This window comes from Pteropus vampyrus, unplaced genomic scaffold, assembly GCF_000151845.1.
Source record: "Pteropus vampyrus isolate Shadow unplaced genomic scaffold, Pvam_2.0 Scaffold52, whole genome shotgun sequence".
In the NCBI taxonomy this organism is placed as follows: domain Eukaryota; kingdom Metazoa; phylum Chordata; class Mammalia; order Chiroptera; family Pteropodidae; genus Pteropus; species Pteropus vampyrus.
The window spans coordinates 4,080,090-4,099,794 of record NW_011888833.1 but is presented as its reverse complement, the minus strand read 5'-3'; the positions used below and the strand labels follow the sequence as shown (position 1 = coordinate 4,099,794).

Sequence of the window (19,705 nt, the reverse complement as noted above, 5' to 3'; positions counted from 1 at the left end):
CGTCTCTGAGGTCACTCCGGTGGTGTTGAATGTGTCACCTCGTGCGGCCAGCCACAGACTCCCCGTTTCCCCTCCTTCCAGCCCCTGATTTTGATTTTTGTGAGTTTATGATTTGTCCTGTTTTATTCTTTTAGGGTGAATAACTGTGTGGGATTTTCTAATTACAAGTTCTTCCTGCTGTTTTTATTGTATTCCTTATTATATTGCCTTTTCGTGGCTGCAACAGTTTTACAGTACTTTATAAAATTTTGGACGGTAAGTCTTTTTTCTCTCTTAAAACATGTACTTAAGACTTTTTAAGATGCTATATTCGCAAGGAATTTATTCTTTATTATGAGTAGCTACACTTTAATTTTCCTAGTTAGAATCTATAATGGATCAGAGGGCAAACAGGTGATATTTACCTTCACAGGTACGTGTTTACTTGTAAATAAGTGAATATTAAACAGGATACAGTGAGCTGCTTTAGAGTGACCCAGGCTGTGTCAGCCACACTCTGACAGCAGACGTGTCAGTCTCAGAGAAGTGACTGCCTTTGTCTGAGTCGACGAGGCCCACTGTGGCTTTCCAGCGACGGAAGCGGCGTCCCCCGCGCTGGGCATCACTTGTCTCTTTCCTGTCTCTAGATAGTGATCCTTTTCCTGTCATGAGTTGCAAATGTTTTTTCAACGTTTTGTATTTTTAAAGTATTACTTTTATGATTTCTGATTTTCTTTTTATTTAAAAGCAGTCCTTTTTATTAATAATTTCTGGCTTTAGTCTATTTTCTTTAAATTTATACAAATAATCACCTGCGTTTTCTTTTGGGATTTTTGTTGTTTTTGTTTTCACATTTAAATCTTTGATTTTGAAAGGGAGATTACGGTGGTTAAAAAGTACTTTATTATTTGCTTTTCCCAAAAACCCTATGAAGGTGGTTTAGAATGTAGTTTTATTATTACTCGGGTGCAGTGAAGCCAGCAGATCAGGAGATGATTGCCACTGAACAGAGAGTGTGTCACTCACAGTTCCCAAGGGGCAGCCATGCCATGCCCGCAGCCCCGCAGGCCACCCAGGGCACCAGGGCCCTCGCCGTGGTTCTGCGGGGAAGGCCAGGCCCCGGGGTGGGCGGCTGGGGCTGGCCAGCCCAGCGTGAATAACTCGGCGGTCTCTGGGCACACGGGCTGTCCCTGGGCGCCTGGTACTGAACTCCGGTGAGGGCGGGGACGCGCCTCCTGCCGTGTGAGGCCACACGGAAGGGGCGGCTGCAAGTGGGCTCCAGCAGGGCGCTGAGTCGGGGAGGCGCGTTCGGGCCGGGCGGTTCGCTCTGTCTACACCCGCTCAGCACCACTTGGCGGTGCTGTGAGAAGGACGACGCTTCAGGGCCAGAGTGAATGAAGCCCAGCTGTAGATTTCACGTTTTCTTACCAGAAACTTCAGCAGCGTTTTCATATAATGATTCATTAATTAAAGAGCAAATATTTACTTACTTTTTAAGATGCATCACGAATAAGGGAAGACTAGTAATCTTAAATCTACTTTTTTCTTCATTTATTTAATAAATACTTATGTAGTACCGACAATGTGCCAGGCATTCTGGGACATGAAACAAAGAGTCACGTCTTTGTAGTGCTTACCTTTGAGAAGAGGGAGACAAACAGTAAATGTAAGAGATAAATTATATCGCATATTATAAAGTAAATGCTACGAAGAAGCTAGGGTGAGGGATTGGCCAGGTGTGGGAGTGGGCGGGACGGGCAGGTGGCAGTGCTACCGCCTTCAGCGTAGACCTTAGTAAGAAGATAAGGTTTGAGCAAAGCCTGGAAGGGAGTTAGTGGACATCCGAGAGAAAACCATTCGTGTACCCAACACAGGAGCACCTAAGTACAGAAAGCAAATATTAACAGACTTAAGGGGAGACATAGACAGCAGGACAATAATAGTAGGGGACCCCGCTTTTATCAATGGATAGATCATCCAGACCAAAAAAAATCAATAAGAAAACATTGGCCTCAAAGGGCACGTTAGACCCTATGTACTTAACAGACATCACAGAACACTCCGTCCAAAAAGCAACAGAGTACACATTCTTCTTAAGTCCCACGGAGCATTCTCATCTCAAGATAGCTCTGTGCGAGGCCAAAAAACAGGTTGTAATAACCTTAACTCTGAAATTATATCAAGCATCTTTTCCAACCACAATGGTATGAAACTAGAAATCAGTTACAAAAAGAAAACTGGAAAATTCACAGGTATGTGCACATTAAATAACATGCCACCGAACAACCAAAGAAGAAATAAAAAAATATCTTGAGACAAATAAAAGCGGAAGTACGACAGACCAAACGTATGGGTGCAGCAAAGGCTGCTCGGAGAGGGAAGCTCACAGCAGTGCACGCTGAGACGCAAGAGAGATCTCACTCCCAGCTACAGCTCAAGGAACGAGACAAGGGAGACCACACGGAGCCCGAGCCAGTGGAAGGAAGGAAGGAACTGAGATCGGGGGGGAATAAAAAGACAATGGAAAAGATCAGGGAGACTAAGAGCTGTTTTTTTGTTTTTTGTTCTGTTTTGTTTTTGTAAAGATAAAATAGAGAAACCTTTATCGAGACTCAGCAAGAAAAGAGAGAGGACTCAAAATCCGAAATGTGAGAGGAGACATTACAACTGATGCCACAGAAATACAAAGGATTATAAGAGACTACTACGAATAGTTAGATGCCAAAACTGGACAACCTAGAAGAAATGGATATATTCCTGGAAACATACAGCCTTCCAAGACTGAGCTGCGATGAAATAGAAAATTCGAACAAACTAATGACTAGTAAGGAGATTCGATCAGTCACCAAAAGCCTCCCAGCTGAAGCAGTCCAAGGACCTGGTGGCTTCACTGATGAATTTTACCAAACATCTAAGGAACTAACGCCAGTCCTTCTCAAATTCTTCCAAAAAATAGAAGAAGAGGGAACACTTCCAAACTCATTTTATGAGGCCAGCATTACCCTGACACAGAAACTAGACAAGGTCACTACAAGGAAAGAAAATGACAAGCTAACACCCCTGGTGAATCCTCAACAGAATATTAGCAAACCGAATTCGGCAACACAGTAGAAGGATCGTGCACGACGATCAGGTGGGCTGTTCTCCAGGGCTGCAAGGATGCTTCTCCACCTGCAAATCGATCGGTGTGATAAACCACATCACCAAAATGAAAGCTAAAAAACACGTTCATCTCAATGGGCGCAGAAAAAGCATGTTACGAACTTCAACATCCATATGATAAAATCTCTCCACACAGTGGGTATAGAGGAAACTCACCACACATAATAAAGGCCATTTGTGACAGGCCCACAGCTAACGTCATCCTCCGTGGGGAGAAGCTGAGAACTTTTCCTCTAAGATCAGGAACAAGACAAAGACGCCCACTCTTGCTACTTTTATTTTAACATATGCTGGAAATCCTAGCTACTGCAATCAGGCAAGACCAATAAAGACATTGATAGTGGAAAGGAAGAAGTAAAACTCTTTGTTTGCAGGTGACATGATACTGTGTATAGAAAACCCTAAAGACTATCAAAGAATCGCTGTTAGAACTAATAAACGAATTCAGTAAAGTCGCAGAATACGTAATCAATACAGAAAAATCAGTTGCATGTCTGATAAATTATCAAAAAGAGAAGTATAGATAATTGCATCACAAAGAATAAAATACCTAGAAATAACTTTAAGGAGGTGAAAGCATTTGAAGAGGACACAAATAAATGGAAAGATGGTCTGTACTCTGGGACTGGAAGAATTAATTTGTTAAAGTGTTCCTTTTACCCAGAGCAATGTACAGATTCTGTGCAATCTCTATCAAGTCCCAGGGGCATTTTTCACAGAAATAAAACAGTACCAAAATTTGTATGGAACCAGAAAAGACTCTAAATAGTCAAAGCAATTTTGAGAATAAAGAATAAAGCTGGAGAAGTCGCGATGTCTGATTTCAGACTATACTACAACGCTATAGTGATCAAAACAGCACGGCACTGGCATGAAAATAGACGCGCGGATCAGTGGAACAGAACGCAGAGCTCAGCAGTGAACCCACGCCTATACGCTCAACTTACGACCGAGGAACCACCAATACACAACGGGGAGAGGACAGTCTCTCTGGTAAATGGTGTTGGGAAGACTGGACCACCTGTCTTAAACTATACACAGAAATCAACTCCAAATCTATTTAAGACCCGAACATAAACCCGAAGCTGCAAGTCTCCCAGGAGGAAGCACAGGTAGGTACTGCCCCCTTTCACGTAGGCCTTGGCAATGATTTTCTGGATTTCACAACGAAAGCAAAAATAAACAAGTGGGGCTACGTCAAACTGAGAAGCTTCTGCACAGTAAAGGAGACCATCAGCAATGTGAAGAGGCAGCCTACAGAATAGGATAAAATATTCACAAACCATATATCCAAAATATATAGAGAACTCATTAACTCAGTAGCAAAAAAAAAAAACAAAAAAACCCAATTCAATTAAAAAATAGGCAGAGGAACCGAAGAGACATTTCTCCAAAGAAGACGTGCAGATGGCCAACAGGTATGTGAAAAAATATTCAGCATCACTAATCAGGGAGATGCAAACCCAAACCACAAACCTCACACCTGTCAGAATGGCCATCATCAATAAATCAACATACAGCAGTGTCAGTGAGGATGTGGAGAAAGGGGAACCCCCATGGCACTGATGGTGGGGTTGCAAATTGGTACAGCCACTGTGGAAAACAGTGTGGAGGCTCCTCAAGAAACTAAAAATAGAACTACTTTATGACCCAGCGATTTCACTGCAGAATATTTATTCAAAGGAAACAAAAACACTAACTCGAAAAGACATCTGCACCCCCAGATTCACTGTAGCATTTATAGTAGTCAAGACACGCACACAAGCAAACATCTGTCGATGGATGAACGGATAAAGAAATTGTGCAATCTGTGTACAATGGAATGTTATTCATCTGTAAAAAAAAACAAAACAAAACAAGGAAATCCTGCCATTCGAGATAGTAAATGGAGCTGGAAAAATATGGATGGACCTTGAAAGCATTTTCTAAGTGAAATAAGGCAGACAAAGACCATATGATCCCGCTTCTATGGGAACGTAGAAGACCCGGCTCATAGATACAGGTGGCCGAAGTAAAGTAAGTCCTGGAGAAGTAACATCCAGCATTGTGACCATGGTTAATAATATTTGAAAGCTGAGCAGATAAGTGTGTGTGTAAAGTGTGTGTGTAATGTGCTTAAAGGGCTGTGTGTTGTCTGCTCTTCTGAGACGAGGTCGTTGGTGACCTTGGAGAGTGGCCTCTGGGCGCTCCTGCAAACATCCATGAAAGTCGCGTCCAGGGGATTTTGTGTGAACATTGGTTTCTTAATGCATTGTCTCTATTTGTACAAGCTTTGCCGCAGGAAGTCTCCAGACAGTTGTCCAAAGGTAAAATACGTTATTGCCATGACACCCTTGTCATCTCGTTTATGATGTTTATAGCAAAGATACGTAATGCTCATTTGCTTCACGAGGTGGGGAGATAGAAGACTCACTTGGTGTGTTTAACAGGTATTATAGTTAACTTTGGGAGAGAAGGAAAAAAGACACATACCAGGATTACGCAATGCTGAAAACCTGCCCTTTAGCCTGTCAATGGGCAGGACCACCGCGTGTGCCAGTGGCGTCCGTGACCCCATGTGGTTTTATGTTGAGAGCTAACACGCAGGAGCTTCCTCCGAGCAGTAGATACTGGCCTCTGGGCAGGGACCACAGCTGTGCGAACGGGCACCGGGACGCTGCCTTCCTTCCCTGCCGCCTCGTGTTAAAGTTATTTCCCCAACGAGAAGCTGCAGGAGCTGGGCAGGGGCGCAGAGGCTGGAGGCGCAGCGGGCCCGGGGGTGGCGTGTGGCAGCGCGCTCCAGAAATGGAGACTGGAAAAGGACAGAAACGCGTTTCCCAGTCAGCTCCTGGGCGGCAGCGCAGAGTTAAAAGCAGCCGGTTGAAACCCTCCCGCACCCTGGGTGCTGGGGAAGGCTCGCCGGATGCAGGATGCTGGCCCAAAGCCCGGCTTTCCATCTCGTTACTGATTATTGCGAAATTTTAATGAGAGCAATTTTTCAAGTGGCTCTGACTTTTTATGTAAGTAAGCTCCTTTGATAATACGTGTTTTCTGTCCAGAAATGTCGTTTTGGGATATGTTGTGTAATGGGTTCCGTTACTCGTCGTATCTGACTTTTCTGGTGGGTTTAGAAGAACCAGAGGATGGTGTGTCTCCGAGGCAGAGTGTCTCCCAAACGAACGCTGCCCTTCCTCCCCTCAGAACGAGCTGCCGGACACGCGTGCCAAGTTCCACGTGCTTTTCCTGTTCTTCGTGTCCACCATGTTCCTCGTCAGCGTCCTGTCGCTCTTCAGCTACCACTGCTGGCTGGTGGGGAAGAACAGGACGACCATAGGTAAGGCGCTCGGACGGGGCGGGCGAGTGCGAAGTCAGAGCGGGGCCGTGGGCGGGCGAGGAGCAGGTGATCGTGTGTGAACGCTCACGGTGGCCGGCGGGGACAGTGGCTGCGTGTAGGTGTAGCGGCTCCTTGCGGTGTGCGTGAGGGCCGAGAGCTGGCCGCGCTTTACGAGCACGTAAAAACCGTTTCCCGCAGTCACGGTCCTAGGACATCCACCTGGAGGACGGGGCGTGACGCGCACTGGCAGCAGCTCGCTGACTGCCGGGCCGGTCCTAAGCCACGCTCGCGGCTCCTCCGCAGCCGACGCGCCGTCTCTGCTCTCCCGGCCGCTGCCGGCCGTGCGACATGCGCGTCGCTGCCACCTTGGCCACTGTTGCCACTGGGACTCTGTACCGTGTCGCTGATGTCAGCATTCATCACGGCTTTTTCCTCGCTTATGGGACGTTCAGGGCGTTCAGGCCGTGGACGGACGTCTCAACAGGCGGCGTGGATGGGAGCAGCACCGCGTGCTGCAGTGGCAGAGACTCAGGTTGTCGTGGTGTCGCACGAGAAGGTGCAAGCCACACATCTGCCCGGAGAACTGGGGGGCGGGACGGGGGCCTTGAGGGGGGCACTTGGAGACTTCCATTTCGGGGTCGTTTTGAGCTCGTGTCTCACTGAGTTACGACGCGCCCGCCCTGTGCCGCCCCCACCGTCTTTCCCGTCCCCTGGGCCTGAGCCCTTCCCTGCGGATACGCGTCCCGATGCCCACCGACCAGCTGGCTCTGCTGTTCACAGTGTCCTGCCCTCTCCTCACCTTTAACCAGGTGACAGAATCAGCCCACACGCAGAGTCTAGCCCTTAAGGTCTTCCCCAACAGCTCAGAACTTAGAGATCGTACAGAGAGCAGGGTTCTTCTCGTCAGAGCCGCCGAGTCGGCGATGGGGCGCTAGTGCGCCCTCGTTCCGTCCACGCAGCGCCAGGGCTGGGGGGCCGCCAGCGGCTCTGGCCCGTGAGCGCTCCCCTCTCGTCTGCGGTCAGTGGACAGGCTCAGCCTCCGCCCCAGGTCCCCGGCTCCTCCTCCACGCTCCCCACAGCTCCCTCCGGGTTCTGTCCCCTGACGCTGTGTCACTGTCCTTAGATTATCCCCTCACCTTCTTCGTAACTGTCACCTGCATGCTTAGGCTGATTTCCCCACGTCAGAGAGCTTCTGTGGCCAGACAGCTGTCATGCCCCAAGCGGTGGCTCCTGAGACCAAGCCCTGACCTGTCCTTCAGCTAGGACCGAGGCCGAGAGGGTCAGCGTGACACGTCCGCCCTCCCGGCAGCCCGCTTTCCGTGCTCTGCCGTCTTCCTTCCCAGGTCACCAGCCCCCCGTTTTCCAGCCTGGTTCCATTTCCCACCCCCAGGCCAGACCCTGTAGTAAATGGGGTTCCTGACGGCGCCCTCCGCCGCGCCCATCCGGGGCTGCAGCAGGCCACAGTGACCGGCACGCCTGAGGGCGCGAGGTCTCAGACCCCCACCGGGGCCCTGATCGGCCACCTCGTTGCCCACGGCAGTTACTCCAGATCTCCTCCGTTCTCCTGTTTTCCCGCCCGCTCTGCGAGCCTCCCAGCAGCCCGAAGCGGCACGGGCGCGTTCTCCCTCCCCGCCTCGACAGCTCGCCCAGGCGCTTCTGCTTTCAAACCCGGCCCTGTCGCCCTCCAGCTTCTCCGGGCGAGATGTCTTCCCCGGTTTCTGAGGCTGGTCTTTAGAACCCTTCTAGAACTCTTCTAGAGGTGTCCATTTCTTCTAGAATTTTCCTTCATCGGTTTTTGCATTACTTTTCCGTATTACCGACCTGTCCCCATCGGTCTCTCCCTGGCCGCTGCTTATCCTTGGCTTCTAAAACATGCTGAAATGCACTCTATTTCTAAATAAAGAAGAAACGACTTTTCGTGAAACTGAAATTCTTCTCTGACCCTCACTCTACACCACGTCACAACCAAGCTCGAAAGGGCGGTCCTTACCCACCGTCTGCTTGCTCGCCGTCATCCACCGTGCGAGGTCACGCTCAGGTAGCGTCTCCATGCTGCACCTCCCCCCTCACCCCACGCATGCTCGTCCGTCACCCTGCAGTCCTGTAGGACCTGGCTCTCGGTGAGAATTTCATCTGCTTTACCCTCGGATCCCAAATACCTGGCCACATGCCATTGGGCATATATCGGAAGCTCAGAAGTAACGAATGCGTGAAGCTGCAAGAGTTACAGCATTTTCAAAAAAGGAGAGCAAGACATGCTGAACGTACTTCAGTAGACTTTCAATAATATTAGTTATTCTGACATTGTCATTTTATAAGGGTGATGAAATATCGAGGTGACATTTTTTCTTCCAAGATGTTTCAGAAATCTAATCATTACAAATGTATCCTTTATTTTAAATTACATTTATAGCTTTTGGTGTCAAAGATATAAAACAAGTTGGTACCATCATCTCTCCTATAATCTTAAATAGATGAACTTTTTTTTGTGTCCGCATGTGACAGAGTCATTCCGCGCACCCACATTTTCATACGGACCTGACGGAAATGGTTTCTCTCTTGGATACCGTAAAAACTGGAGACAAGTCTTTGGTGATGAAAAGAAATATTGGCTACTTCCAGTATTTTCAAGGTAATTTATAAAATGCAGGTCTCAAATTATGGAATTTGTGATGATCTACATCTCTGGTTTAGTGTCTTTAGGATTTAGAGAATATAGCACATGTGACATTCTTACCAGCCTTGAGGATGAAATCTCAGAAAGACTTGATTATATAAAATATTTTATTTTTTATGTTTTTTTTATTAGGGTAAAAATAATATTTCATTTTTTATGGTTTTTTTTTAAAGGGCATGTATTTGAATGTAAAGTTGAAAAAAGATTCATGAAAAATAATCTTTTTCTTTAAAATGAAAATAAGTTGTTTGAAGCAGAGAATCATAAAATTTCGTACTTATTAACCGTATCAAAAGTTCCAGCACAGATTATGTGTTCTGTTGTGTCTTAAATCGGACCCAACACACAGTGCAGGCTTCGCTCACCCCTCAATGAGAACCAGTTCTCCAGATGAGAGTTCCCCTTTCTCCCAGCCGTGGGCTGTCCATGCAAAAGTCCTTACGGAAAAGGAAAAACCGTTTGAAATTCAAGTCACGCTTTTGCAGGTGTTGTGGGTTTTTTCCCTTAATTAACTGTATTGCTATTTTTTTTCCCAAAAATGACCTAATTGCCTCCATTCGAACATTTTTGCGTGCTATAGAAATCTGGACGTTGCTTCCCTGTCATCTGGCTTTTTCCAGATGAGACATCTGCAGTCACTCTTCTTTACCTGACATGTCACGTGCCTTTTCCCTCCGGCTGCTTTGAAGGTTTTCTGTTTGTAATTCTTGTCCTGCGGTTTGATCATGATGTCCTTCCGTGTGGTCTTCTTCCTATTCCTTGTGCTGAGGATTGGTGGAGCTTCTTGCATCTGTGATTTTACAGCTTTCATCAGATTTGGGAAATTTTTCAACCATTATTCCTTCAGCCGTTTCTTCCGCCCCCTCCCCTCAGTGCTGCAGGGCTCCCCGAGGCTGGCAGTCCCGCCACCGCGCAGTGGCCCCGGCCGTGGGCGCATCAGGCTTTCTGTGTGCCATCGCCATCGCCATCGCCATCGGAGAGGTCCCCATCTCTCCCCCGAGCTTTGTCCTTTGACTTCTGTATTGCAAGGTTTTCATACTGACTGGTTGGAACACATGTTTATTTTTTAAGGTTGTTTTCTCTAAACCTGGGGTCCCCAATCCCCGGGTCACGGACCAGTAGTGGTCTGTGGCCTGTTAGGAACCGGGCCGCACAGCAGGAGGTGAGGGGTGGACCAGCCACTCCCCAGCGCCAGCATCACCACCTCAGCTCCGCCTCAGATCCTCAGGCATTAGATTCTCATAGGGGCACCGGTCCCCGGTGCCAGGAAGGTTGGGGAACAGATATCAACATTAACAGGTTTTTTTTTCCCCCCTTAAAGAGGTGGTTCCTTTATCTTCTGGCTTACATCGTTTGTGACAAGAAATCAGCCTCGTTCTCATCTTCATTGTTTGTAAACTACTGTGTCTTTTCCTCCCCTCTGGCTACTTATAAGATATGTCTTTATCCGCAGTTTTAGGCAGTTGAATAGTGATGCTCCACCCTCCCCCCCTCCACGTGGTTTTCTTTGTGGTGTTATTGTCTCCGGGGTTCACTGCTTTTCTTAAATCCAATTTTATAGTTTTCGTCAGATTCGATTAACTGTCATCGCGTGTCCTCAGCTGTTTTCGCTGCCTGCTCCCACTCTTCCTGTGCCCCGCCCTCGTTTTTCAGATACTGTTAAATTGCCTGGTTGTGACTCACAGGCCACCCTGTCGTGTCCCTCCTCCACTTCCTCCTTTTTCTCTCTGCTTTGGGTTGGGCAGTGCCTGTCGCAGTTTAAAGTTCGTGAACCTTTCTTCCGTAATGTCCACTCTGCTGTTGAGCGAATGCAGTGAATTTTTCATTTCAGATATGATATTTTTCAGTTCTAGAAGTTCAATTTGGTTCTTTTTTTATATCTTACATCTTTCTTTTTGTTTTATCCACTTTTTCCGGTTAATTCAGAGCCATAATCACTGTTTCAAAGTCCTCGTTTTGAGTTTTCATGGTCATTTCTAATTCTTTTCGGACTGATTTTCTCCCAGTTGTGTAGGGCATTTTCCTGCTGCATTTCATGCCGGTCATTCTCTGTTGGGTCCTGCACATTTTGAATTCTTAGTGTGTAAAATCTTGTTTCCCTTTAAAGAATGTTGACTCTTGTCGTGGGACAGTTGAGTGTGTTGTATTCTTTTTGCGGCTGGCTTCAAGCCTGACTAAGTTGGGTCTGGAGGTGCATTGTCCCTGGGGCACCTTTAGGTCTGCCGATGGGGGTGGGGGCAGAGGCCCCGCGGGGCCAGGTGCGGAGTTGGACCTCCGCTCTGGTCACTGGCGCATGGGAGGACCGCCGCGAGACCCGGCGCACTCCCGGCGCTCCCGGTGCGCTCCTGTCCCCATCACCCGGTCCAGAGACCCCAGTCCCCTGTGCCTGCGAGGCCGGTTGCCCGCCGCTGTGCCCGGCTGCAGGTGGTTTACAGCGGGGCGTCCGATCTGCTGCTTAATCCGCCTTGGCCGGAAGCGACGCCTCCGTTGTGCACAGCTCTGGGGGTTTTAGAATAGGGATGTGGCACATCTGTACCCACGTCAGAGGGTGGCCTTCGCGGGCACGGAGCCCTTCTGCTCACTGCTAGACCCGGAGCACTTAAGATAGCGCCCGGCACACTGTGCGCATCCCAGACCCGTGTTTCGCGAAGGCGGCCGCAGCCTGCGTGTGGGATCAACGTCTTGAATTTCACTCCGAGCCTCTATGATTTCTTAAATGACTGTGGTGAGCCGGTCAGTCAGCCAGATATTTGAATTCTTGTGTTTGAGGTATCGTACTTTTCATAGTCATGGGAGATAACTTTTTATTAAAGGATAATTGGCATACGCTATTATAGAAGATATGTTTTTAAATATATGTAAATTGTAAGAGAGAATGGTTTATTTTCAATAGAGGCTAATCGACCTTAAGAAGCCTTAGGAATTATCCTCTGAAGTGACAACTTATGATAATTTCTTTGTACCATGCCTCTGAAAAATGGGAGTTAATTTTCGCTTTGTGGCAAAACCGCTTTGACTTGCTTCGGTGTGATTTAAGTTATTACTGTTTTATTTGCAGTTTGGGCGACGGCTGCAGTTTCCCAACGCGCCTCGTGGGGATGGACCCAGAACAAGCTTCTGTCACAGCTCAGGACGAGTGTGCCAGAAGGTGCGCTTCCTGCCATGCAGCCTGGCAGTGCTCGTCAGGAAGCAAAGCGCACGCGCGTGCCATCGTGCACATCTGACGGAGACACACGCTAGCGACTTAGCGAGCCAGCACAGCTGGGAAAGGAGAGATGCCGCTGAGGGTTAATGCGGTGACATATGTCTGATTACATGTGATACTGTCGTGTAACACATACGCTTAGGTAACAAGCATCCGTGCCCAACGTGCTTAGAATAGCCACCTAAACCAGACACGTTTGAGAGTAAGAAAGAGAACGCTGGCCCTTTCTAGTTGTCCCAGGACAGTCACTTAGGACTGGGACTGTCTGGGTAAACTAGGCAGCAGGGCCACCTAAGGGTGCTGCGTCTTCCCAGGGACTAAGATTCTCTTTCAAGATTGGATTATATTGGTTTATGTCAGTTCTCTTTTTCAAAGAAAGTAGTCATTGTTCTGTTCACCAGTTTATTTTGATAAAACATTTTAATGGCAGTGTGAAAATATTAATGAGAATTCAGAAGCACAAGTATAAAGTTTACTCTCATTCATCTCGGAGGCCTCTTCTCCGTATTTACGAGGCAAGCGGGCTGGTTCGTGTGTTCAGAGACATCGTTTGTTCTAAATGAACCGGTAAAGAAGACAGAGATGCTCTGTCCAAGTGAAGCCTCTGGGACCTGCGACAGCAGTTAGTTGTAGGGGGCAGGGGCGCAAAGCCCCCGCTGCATGTTTGCAGTGGAGGAGCCGGCCTTGGAGCCGGGACCCTCAGGTCCTCGGCCCGGAGCGCTAACACTTAACTTACGCGGGTTTGAACACAGCCCAGAACACTCTGAGCCCGCTTGCAGCTCTGTAAAGCGGAGTACCCACACCTGCCTCCAGGGGTCACTGCGGAGGCTGTGGTAATGTGCCGCAGGCCGAGCGCAGGGCCTGGGCCTCACGGGCAGGACGTGCCCAGCTCCTTCCTCCTCTTTTGGCCTGTCCTCGCTCTCCTCGGTCTGGTAGCTGGAAAAGTAAGTCCGCGCTGAATCACCAAATCATTTTTTCCCTTTAGATCTAAGCTGCAGAGGTAGAAAGCAGAAAACTTGGGAAATGACAGGTAATTTTCTGTCCTGGCTAGGGACATAGGCCCTCACTTGTCCTTGCGCTACTTATGGCTGTTGATTAACACAGGTTCAGGATGTTTCAGGCCGGCCTCTGACGCTTTTCCTTTCGCCTGTGATTTTTGATTTCGTTGCCAGTGCCAAGTTCAGTCTTGGGTCTAGCGGGCTCTTCAGCGGGAGGGGCATCTTTTTCTTTTGGAACTAGGCTGACAGCTTATGAGCCGCCCTCACAGATTTAGGAGAAGGAATACTAATTTGCTGCTTATTAATCGAGTATTCATAATTGAGCGTTCAACCATTTACTAAATTATTTACCCTTCTTTGCAGTATTGGCTCAAACCAGCCCTTCCCTGTCAAACCGCTTAGTGAGTCGAAAAACCGACTGCTGGAGGCCGAGTCTGCGTGGGCCGGGAACGGGTCCGAAGACGCAGGCAGACCAGGTAACGCGGCACGGGCGCTCACCGCGGAAGATGCCAGATTTAATACACGTACAAAAATCAGAATAATGACGCCTTTTAGAATACTAACATGTGGAACTTTTAATGAGATGCATACACAGGGTGTTACTGTTTACTGGTAGCTTTCACGGAAAGGGGGTTGAGCGAGGCAGCGTGCTGCTACAGCTCTGTTTTGTTCTGTTCACAGTTAGGTTTTTTGTTGTTTTTTTTTTTGGTTGGTACCCAGCCACGTATTTCTTTACCTTGGACGTACAAAGTAATTTTGGCATAATATTCTAAATAAAATTTAAACAAGGTTATTCTTTAGGGTCCTAGCTTTTGCTTATTTGAAACTAATGTTTTGAAAAGCTGTCTGATTAAGAAGAGTGTACTTGAGTAGATTTTAACCTTTTCTTCATGATCCTTGACCATTTCCTGAATTACGGGTGTACGGTGGAGCGGCCGATAAAGCAGAAGGGGCCGTGAGCAGCGAGCATCGCAGCCTGGGGGAGATCTGTGGCAGCTCCTACTAGTAATAGCATCGTCGTAATCTTCTTGCACTGTAGAAAAGTAATTTGGACGTTCAGGTCACTTTGTGCTGACTCTAGGAAATACCCTAAAACTTGAAAACTTGCTGTCAGAATTTCGGGCTCGCGCGTCCTTTGAGACGTCAGCAGCGTTTCAGTTACTGGGCAGCAGCGCGGCCAGGGTCTTCATGGGGCTGGTGGCCCTTGCCCAGCATCCGGGTCCTCAGCGGGCGACGTGCTCATTGGACGTCCAGTGCTCAGCGCTCCTTCCCTGCCTTCCCGGGTCTGCGGGAAGACAAGTGGTCAGCGCCAAGACAAGTGGTTAGCGCCGTGAGCCTGTTTGGTGTTCGCTGCAATCATCAATGTTGCTGTTTAGCCAGAAACTTAACACTCATTTTTGTCATGTCATATACACTTATGTGCTTACAGGGACACATAACCATGTCACAGTGGCAATAGGAAATTAGGCACCACTTGTCCATAACTAAGCAGTTGACAGAGGCAGGCAAGACGGTGCAAAGGTAATTTCCTTGAACGAATGCAGTTTGTTTGCATGTTTTATCATCTCGAAATTCACAATTCCAATTTTTACTCTTTCAGTTGTATCAGCAGAATTAGGTAATTCAGGAAAGGCTGGACGGTGTCACCCTAAATCCCATTTCCTTACCTGTCCCAGCACAAGCTTAGTGAGTATTCGTTGGTAGACTCATGAAACTGATAAAAATTGTGTAGGATTGGTGTATGGACAACTGACCTTTGTGTTAATGAGTTTAAGGAGAAAAGGTGACTTTTGGCCGTTGTTGAAATCTGATCCAGAGCAGAGAGTAGCTGAAGGCTGAGCAGACGGAGGTGGCCAGCGGCAGGGCCACATCTGCACTGTGCCAGGCGGGGCCTCCTGACGCCGGAGACGGAGCAGCTGTCTGCGTGGTCAGGAGCCAGCGCGGTGGCTCTGCGGCCTCCCGTGAGGATGCCCTGTGTCCGGAACCCGGCCCGACACTCCCGGAGCCTGAGGCGCGGCCACTCCACGGACGGGGTGTGCGGCCCCGCTTCGCTGCCACCCGAGAAGCTGCTGCTGAAGGCGCGGGGACTGTGGCTATGGGTGCCACACCCCCAAGGCGACTCCCAAGGCCTGGGCCTTGCGGGGTCGGCAGGTGTTGACAGCAGGGTGCTCCGACAGCCACTGGGAAATGCCGTCGCCTGCGCCAGTGGAAGAGGGCCAGCGACATCCCCACCTCCCTGCTCACTGCCGTCTCATTCCACTAGCGGCTTTACACCGTGGCCCGCAGAAGCAGTTAATCATCTTGTTTTCAAAAATGTAAAAGCAAGTTTTAAGCAATAACTCGATTGTTTCTGTTTTTATAGGTTTATAAAGACATGTTATGGACTGCTATTTTCAGTATTATTTGCAAGAAAATGATCAGTGGAATGAAAAAATTGAAGTATAACAGAAGATATATATTTTTTTCAAAACGGAAGCCTTCATACAGATCGCGGGGTCCACGGACTGCCAAGCGGGAAGACGCCTTAATCTCACATCAGCCAACAGCGGCTTACAGCCACAGAAGTGACTGACTGGCCCTTTGCAAATAACACGTGCCTGTGATGAGATGCCCACAGCAGCTGCCTATCGCGTTCACATGGCATGTCTATTTTTTTAATACCCAAGTTACGGTATCAGACTTCTTTCTTACGGTCCATATAAATTTTCACTCCTGAAACGTAAGTTAAAAACTTGTCTTAAGTGAAGTACATCTAGGGCGGTTTGGTGGCTGAAAGTGAATAATAAATCAAAACGACTGTTGCTTATACTGTGTAAGGAAAAGAAAGGAACTGCTTTTTTTACAACTGGGTGTTTGCTAATTCATAATTACTGTTTTAAACTTTTCAACATTTTTAATACAGATTTTTTTTATTGTTGGCTATACAATAACACTCAGCAGGATTAGGATACCTAAATACGATGATTTAAGACCTGGAGCACATTTGTGTAATTCATCGAAGGCTTAGTGAAGCATTGTGCCCAAGGCTTAAAGAAAATTTAGCAGTTTAAGAAATATTTTCATTTCTCCTTGCTTTTAGGTTACTTTTGTTGTTGAATTTTCATGACCGTAGGTCAGGGAAACACAGATGCATGTGCTGTAGAGATACTGGACTCAGTAGGAACAGGTAGAAGTGGCTAGAAGAAAAATAAAGAGAACAGGCAGGCTCCCAAGGTGTGTAGAGGCGATGTGCTGTTGAATCAAATTTCAGTTTAGGAGATGATGAAAAATTACTCTGAAACTTCACAGCGAGGCTATAAACAGCTCAATCAGTGACTTCAAAGGCAATTTAAACTAAAGTGAAACTGTCAAGCATAATGCTGCTCTCAGGAAAGACAGTCTAACCTGAGTCGTCATTTAAAACTTCAAGTCTCTGAAAGGCAGTTTCCGCTCTTAGATGCAAAATACAAAAGCTGACATTCTAACAGCAGCCTCTTTCTGCCGAGTTAGATACATATCCTCTTTTCCTTTTGAAATCCAGTCTAAGTGGCAAGAATTGTTGCATTAATTCTAAAGAGAAATATAGTATCTTGTAAAGGAGTAACAATGTAGAAATGTCAATCCTTGTTTATAGTGTTCAAATACACACACAAAACAATGTGATTTGCTGCCAGTAGTGGATAGAGATAAGTTTTAACCAGCATCTGTGAAGTACCAACGGTTATAGTTTTCCTCTCTGTAGGATGGGACCGATGCGGGGGCGGGGGGGGGGGGTTAGGGATGATGGGCTGGATGACCTCTAACATTATTCGATTTCTGATTTTGCAAAAATAACCTTAGTTTTCATTCATCCAACAAATATTTTTAGAGTGCTTTCTGCATGCCAAACAATATACAAGGGATAACTCTATACTCAAATGTCACATAAACTTTCTGCTCAACTATTCCAGTTTTTCCGTTTATAGGATTTATCTAATTCCATTGGTTAATACTAATATTAGATTTTAAGAGGAAGTAACTTTCCCCGTGAACCAAAGGAATGTGTTAGCTTTGAAAATGTAGTTTGGAATACTATCATATGGATTCTTCCACCTTTATTTTAACTGTAGTCTTAATAATCTTGATTCTGGAAAACCCTTAAGTATGAGAATTCAGGGATACCAATTACCAACCAAAATGATCACTTCAGTTTGGCAGCTTATATATTACAAGGAAATAGTAAATGTTTAAATTTACTACTTTCAGAAGTGTTCTCCTGGGACCGTTATGAGTATTTCTACATTTAGATCAAAGGATTTGCATGCACCTAACAACCAATGAGACCTAATTTTCCCCTTTAACGTATCCGGGCACTTTTGTGGTGTTGTAATCTTTCTCAGTTCTTTTAATTCCTGTTAATTAACGTCAGCTTTAATAGCATAGTAAACACCTTTTCAGAAATTTTCAGTTAACACCTTTTAAAGCCAACATTTTGCCACATTCTGAATACCGTTTGGCTGAGTTTACTCATAGGCCCCGTTCAGCAGGGGCCTCCAGGTGGCTTGGGGACCGGGGAAAGGCTGCCTGTTTGCTATTGCACCTGGTATTGATTAGCGCTGTCACTCTGTGGGGAGAAAGGTCAAAATGAAGCCCTGGGAGAATTTATTAGAACCATCTATGGCCTTTCAAATGTGTGAACAGGTGTGATATTTAAGGAAAATCAAATCGAACTTCAGGTCTTGCCACTGCCATTAAAAAACAAAGTGACCGGAGACTCGGTTTTACCTGGGCACAAACTTACTTGAATATTCAGTAGCCGAGGCATCCGACCAGTGTCCCCTTGCCAGGGGCAGCTGTGGTAGAGTCGTCCTTAAACAGGGACACGTTTACAGAGTTTAGATTCGTCTTTACACACGGATGATTTTTTAAGTCTTTTTACATATTTAATGGTTATGATTCAATGTGTCATAATTTAACTGCAAGGTTAGTTTAAATCAAATATGCAATGTTTACTTGAATTTTATTTCTCTTAGAAAGCAGATTTTGACTTTGTTTACAGGGTTGTTTAAATTCAGGATTATCTGACGAGGTTTCCATTCAGTAATGTTTAAAGTACGTGTATATTAAGGGCTTGGTGTTAGGATCTGCATATTCGGGGCACTGACCACACACGCAGTGAATTACCAGATGTCTAGCTTTTGATCTAGGACTAGCACTGCTATCAATGAAAAGTATTTTTAATCTGTTATTAAGAAATTAATCATATTTTTGCATTTCAGCCAACATAAAGACCATAATAATCTCTAATAATCTCTAAGCTATAGCTAATATGTAAACCTGAAATCCGTGTTTCATATAATCTGAACTGTATTTTCCAATTTAAATTAAAAATGCAATATAGATTCAGAAAGTTCCATATTTTTCTAACGAGTTCACTTTATATTTTGTTGGGTTGTATGAAGAATCAAGGATTTGTATTTGTATTAAAAGTTTGAGAAAGCTGGTAGTTGAGTTCATTATATTTGTACATGACTGCAGATGGGTCTATGCCCATTTAAAAGAAAAGATGGATGCTATTTTAAAGTGATCTTCAATGTTTTTATATAAACAGATTTGAAACAGTTTACTGGAGTTGTCTTTGCTATCCAGTCCCGTAGGTCTTCTGTTTGCTTCTCAGGAGTGTCCCCCTGGACCATGACTGAATGCTCACCCTTTGCTTTGTCCACTGGATGGTCTAATCCACCTTAACATAAAGGCTGAATGAACATTCTAAACTTTTTTCAAAGATCATAAGTTACTGTATTAATAAACAAAAGTAAAATACTGTATTTGAACAGTTTTTTGTTGTTGTACAAAGTGCTATTTACCAAATGAGAGAATGACTATTATTTTGTCAAAAATCTGGTAAAATAGGGACGTGGTTCCATAGTGTAGCGGTGAGCACGTCTGCTTTACACGCAGAAGGTCCTGGGTTTGCGCCCCAGTGAAGCCACGGTCCATGGTCTACGGCCACGCCGCCCTGAACAAGCCCGATGTCTGATCTCGGAAGGTAAGCAGGGTCCGGCCTGGTCAGTACTTGGATGGGAGACCACCTAGGAAGACCGGGTGCTGTAGGCATAAAAAAAAAAAAAAATCTGGTAAAGTAGTGTTTAGAGAAAGGTCTGGCTAACAGTTTGGGGTGACCATATCTAAGGTATCATTTAAGTTCAGTAACAGTATAGTCTCCCTAGGCTGGACTAGGTACTTTCTTCAGAAAGGTTTTAGCTTAGTTTTTACTGACATAATTTTCAATTCAGAAGTCACTTTTGGATGGTAGACGTTTGAAACACTGAAAGTTGAATTGCAGCTCTCGAGATGCTGAGTGATTTCATCTTTTATGGCGTTTGTGTTCCAGTTCCCTAGCCAAGTGCCGG

At 46.3% G+C, this 19,705-nt stretch overlaps 1 protein-coding gene and 1 pseudogene across 2 annotated transcripts in view; both read left to right on the top strand.

Annotated features, from left to right (window-relative positions):
• The window catches only part of ZDHHC20 (zinc finger DHHC-type containing 20), a 51,072-nt gene extending 31,952 nt beyond the window's left edge, over positions 1-19,120 (top strand). The window contains exons 8-14 of one of the 2 annotated variants that reach the window (XR_002780339.1): positions 135-255; positions 6,322-6,454; positions 8,960-9,086; positions 12,190-12,279; positions 13,322-13,366; positions 13,698-13,810; positions 15,697-19,120. Coding sequence is in view for 1 of the 2 variants with exons in the window: in XM_011360222.2 (XP_011358524.1) it covers positions 135-255; positions 6,322-6,454; positions 8,960-9,086; positions 12,190-12,279; positions 13,698-13,810; positions 15,697-15,704 (592 nt within the window). In the remaining variant the exon portion in view is untranslated. The remainder of the gene's footprint in view (positions 1-134; positions 256-6,321; positions 6,455-8,959; positions 9,087-12,189; positions 12,280-13,321; positions 13,367-13,697; positions 13,811-15,696) is intronic. The other variant, XM_011360222.2, reaches the window with a different exon arrangement.
• Positions 19,121-19,293: 173 nt separating this feature from the next.
• On the top strand, positions 19,294-19,409 carry LOC111739684 (annotated as a pseudogene).
• Positions 19,410-19,705: the final 296 nt, after the last annotated feature.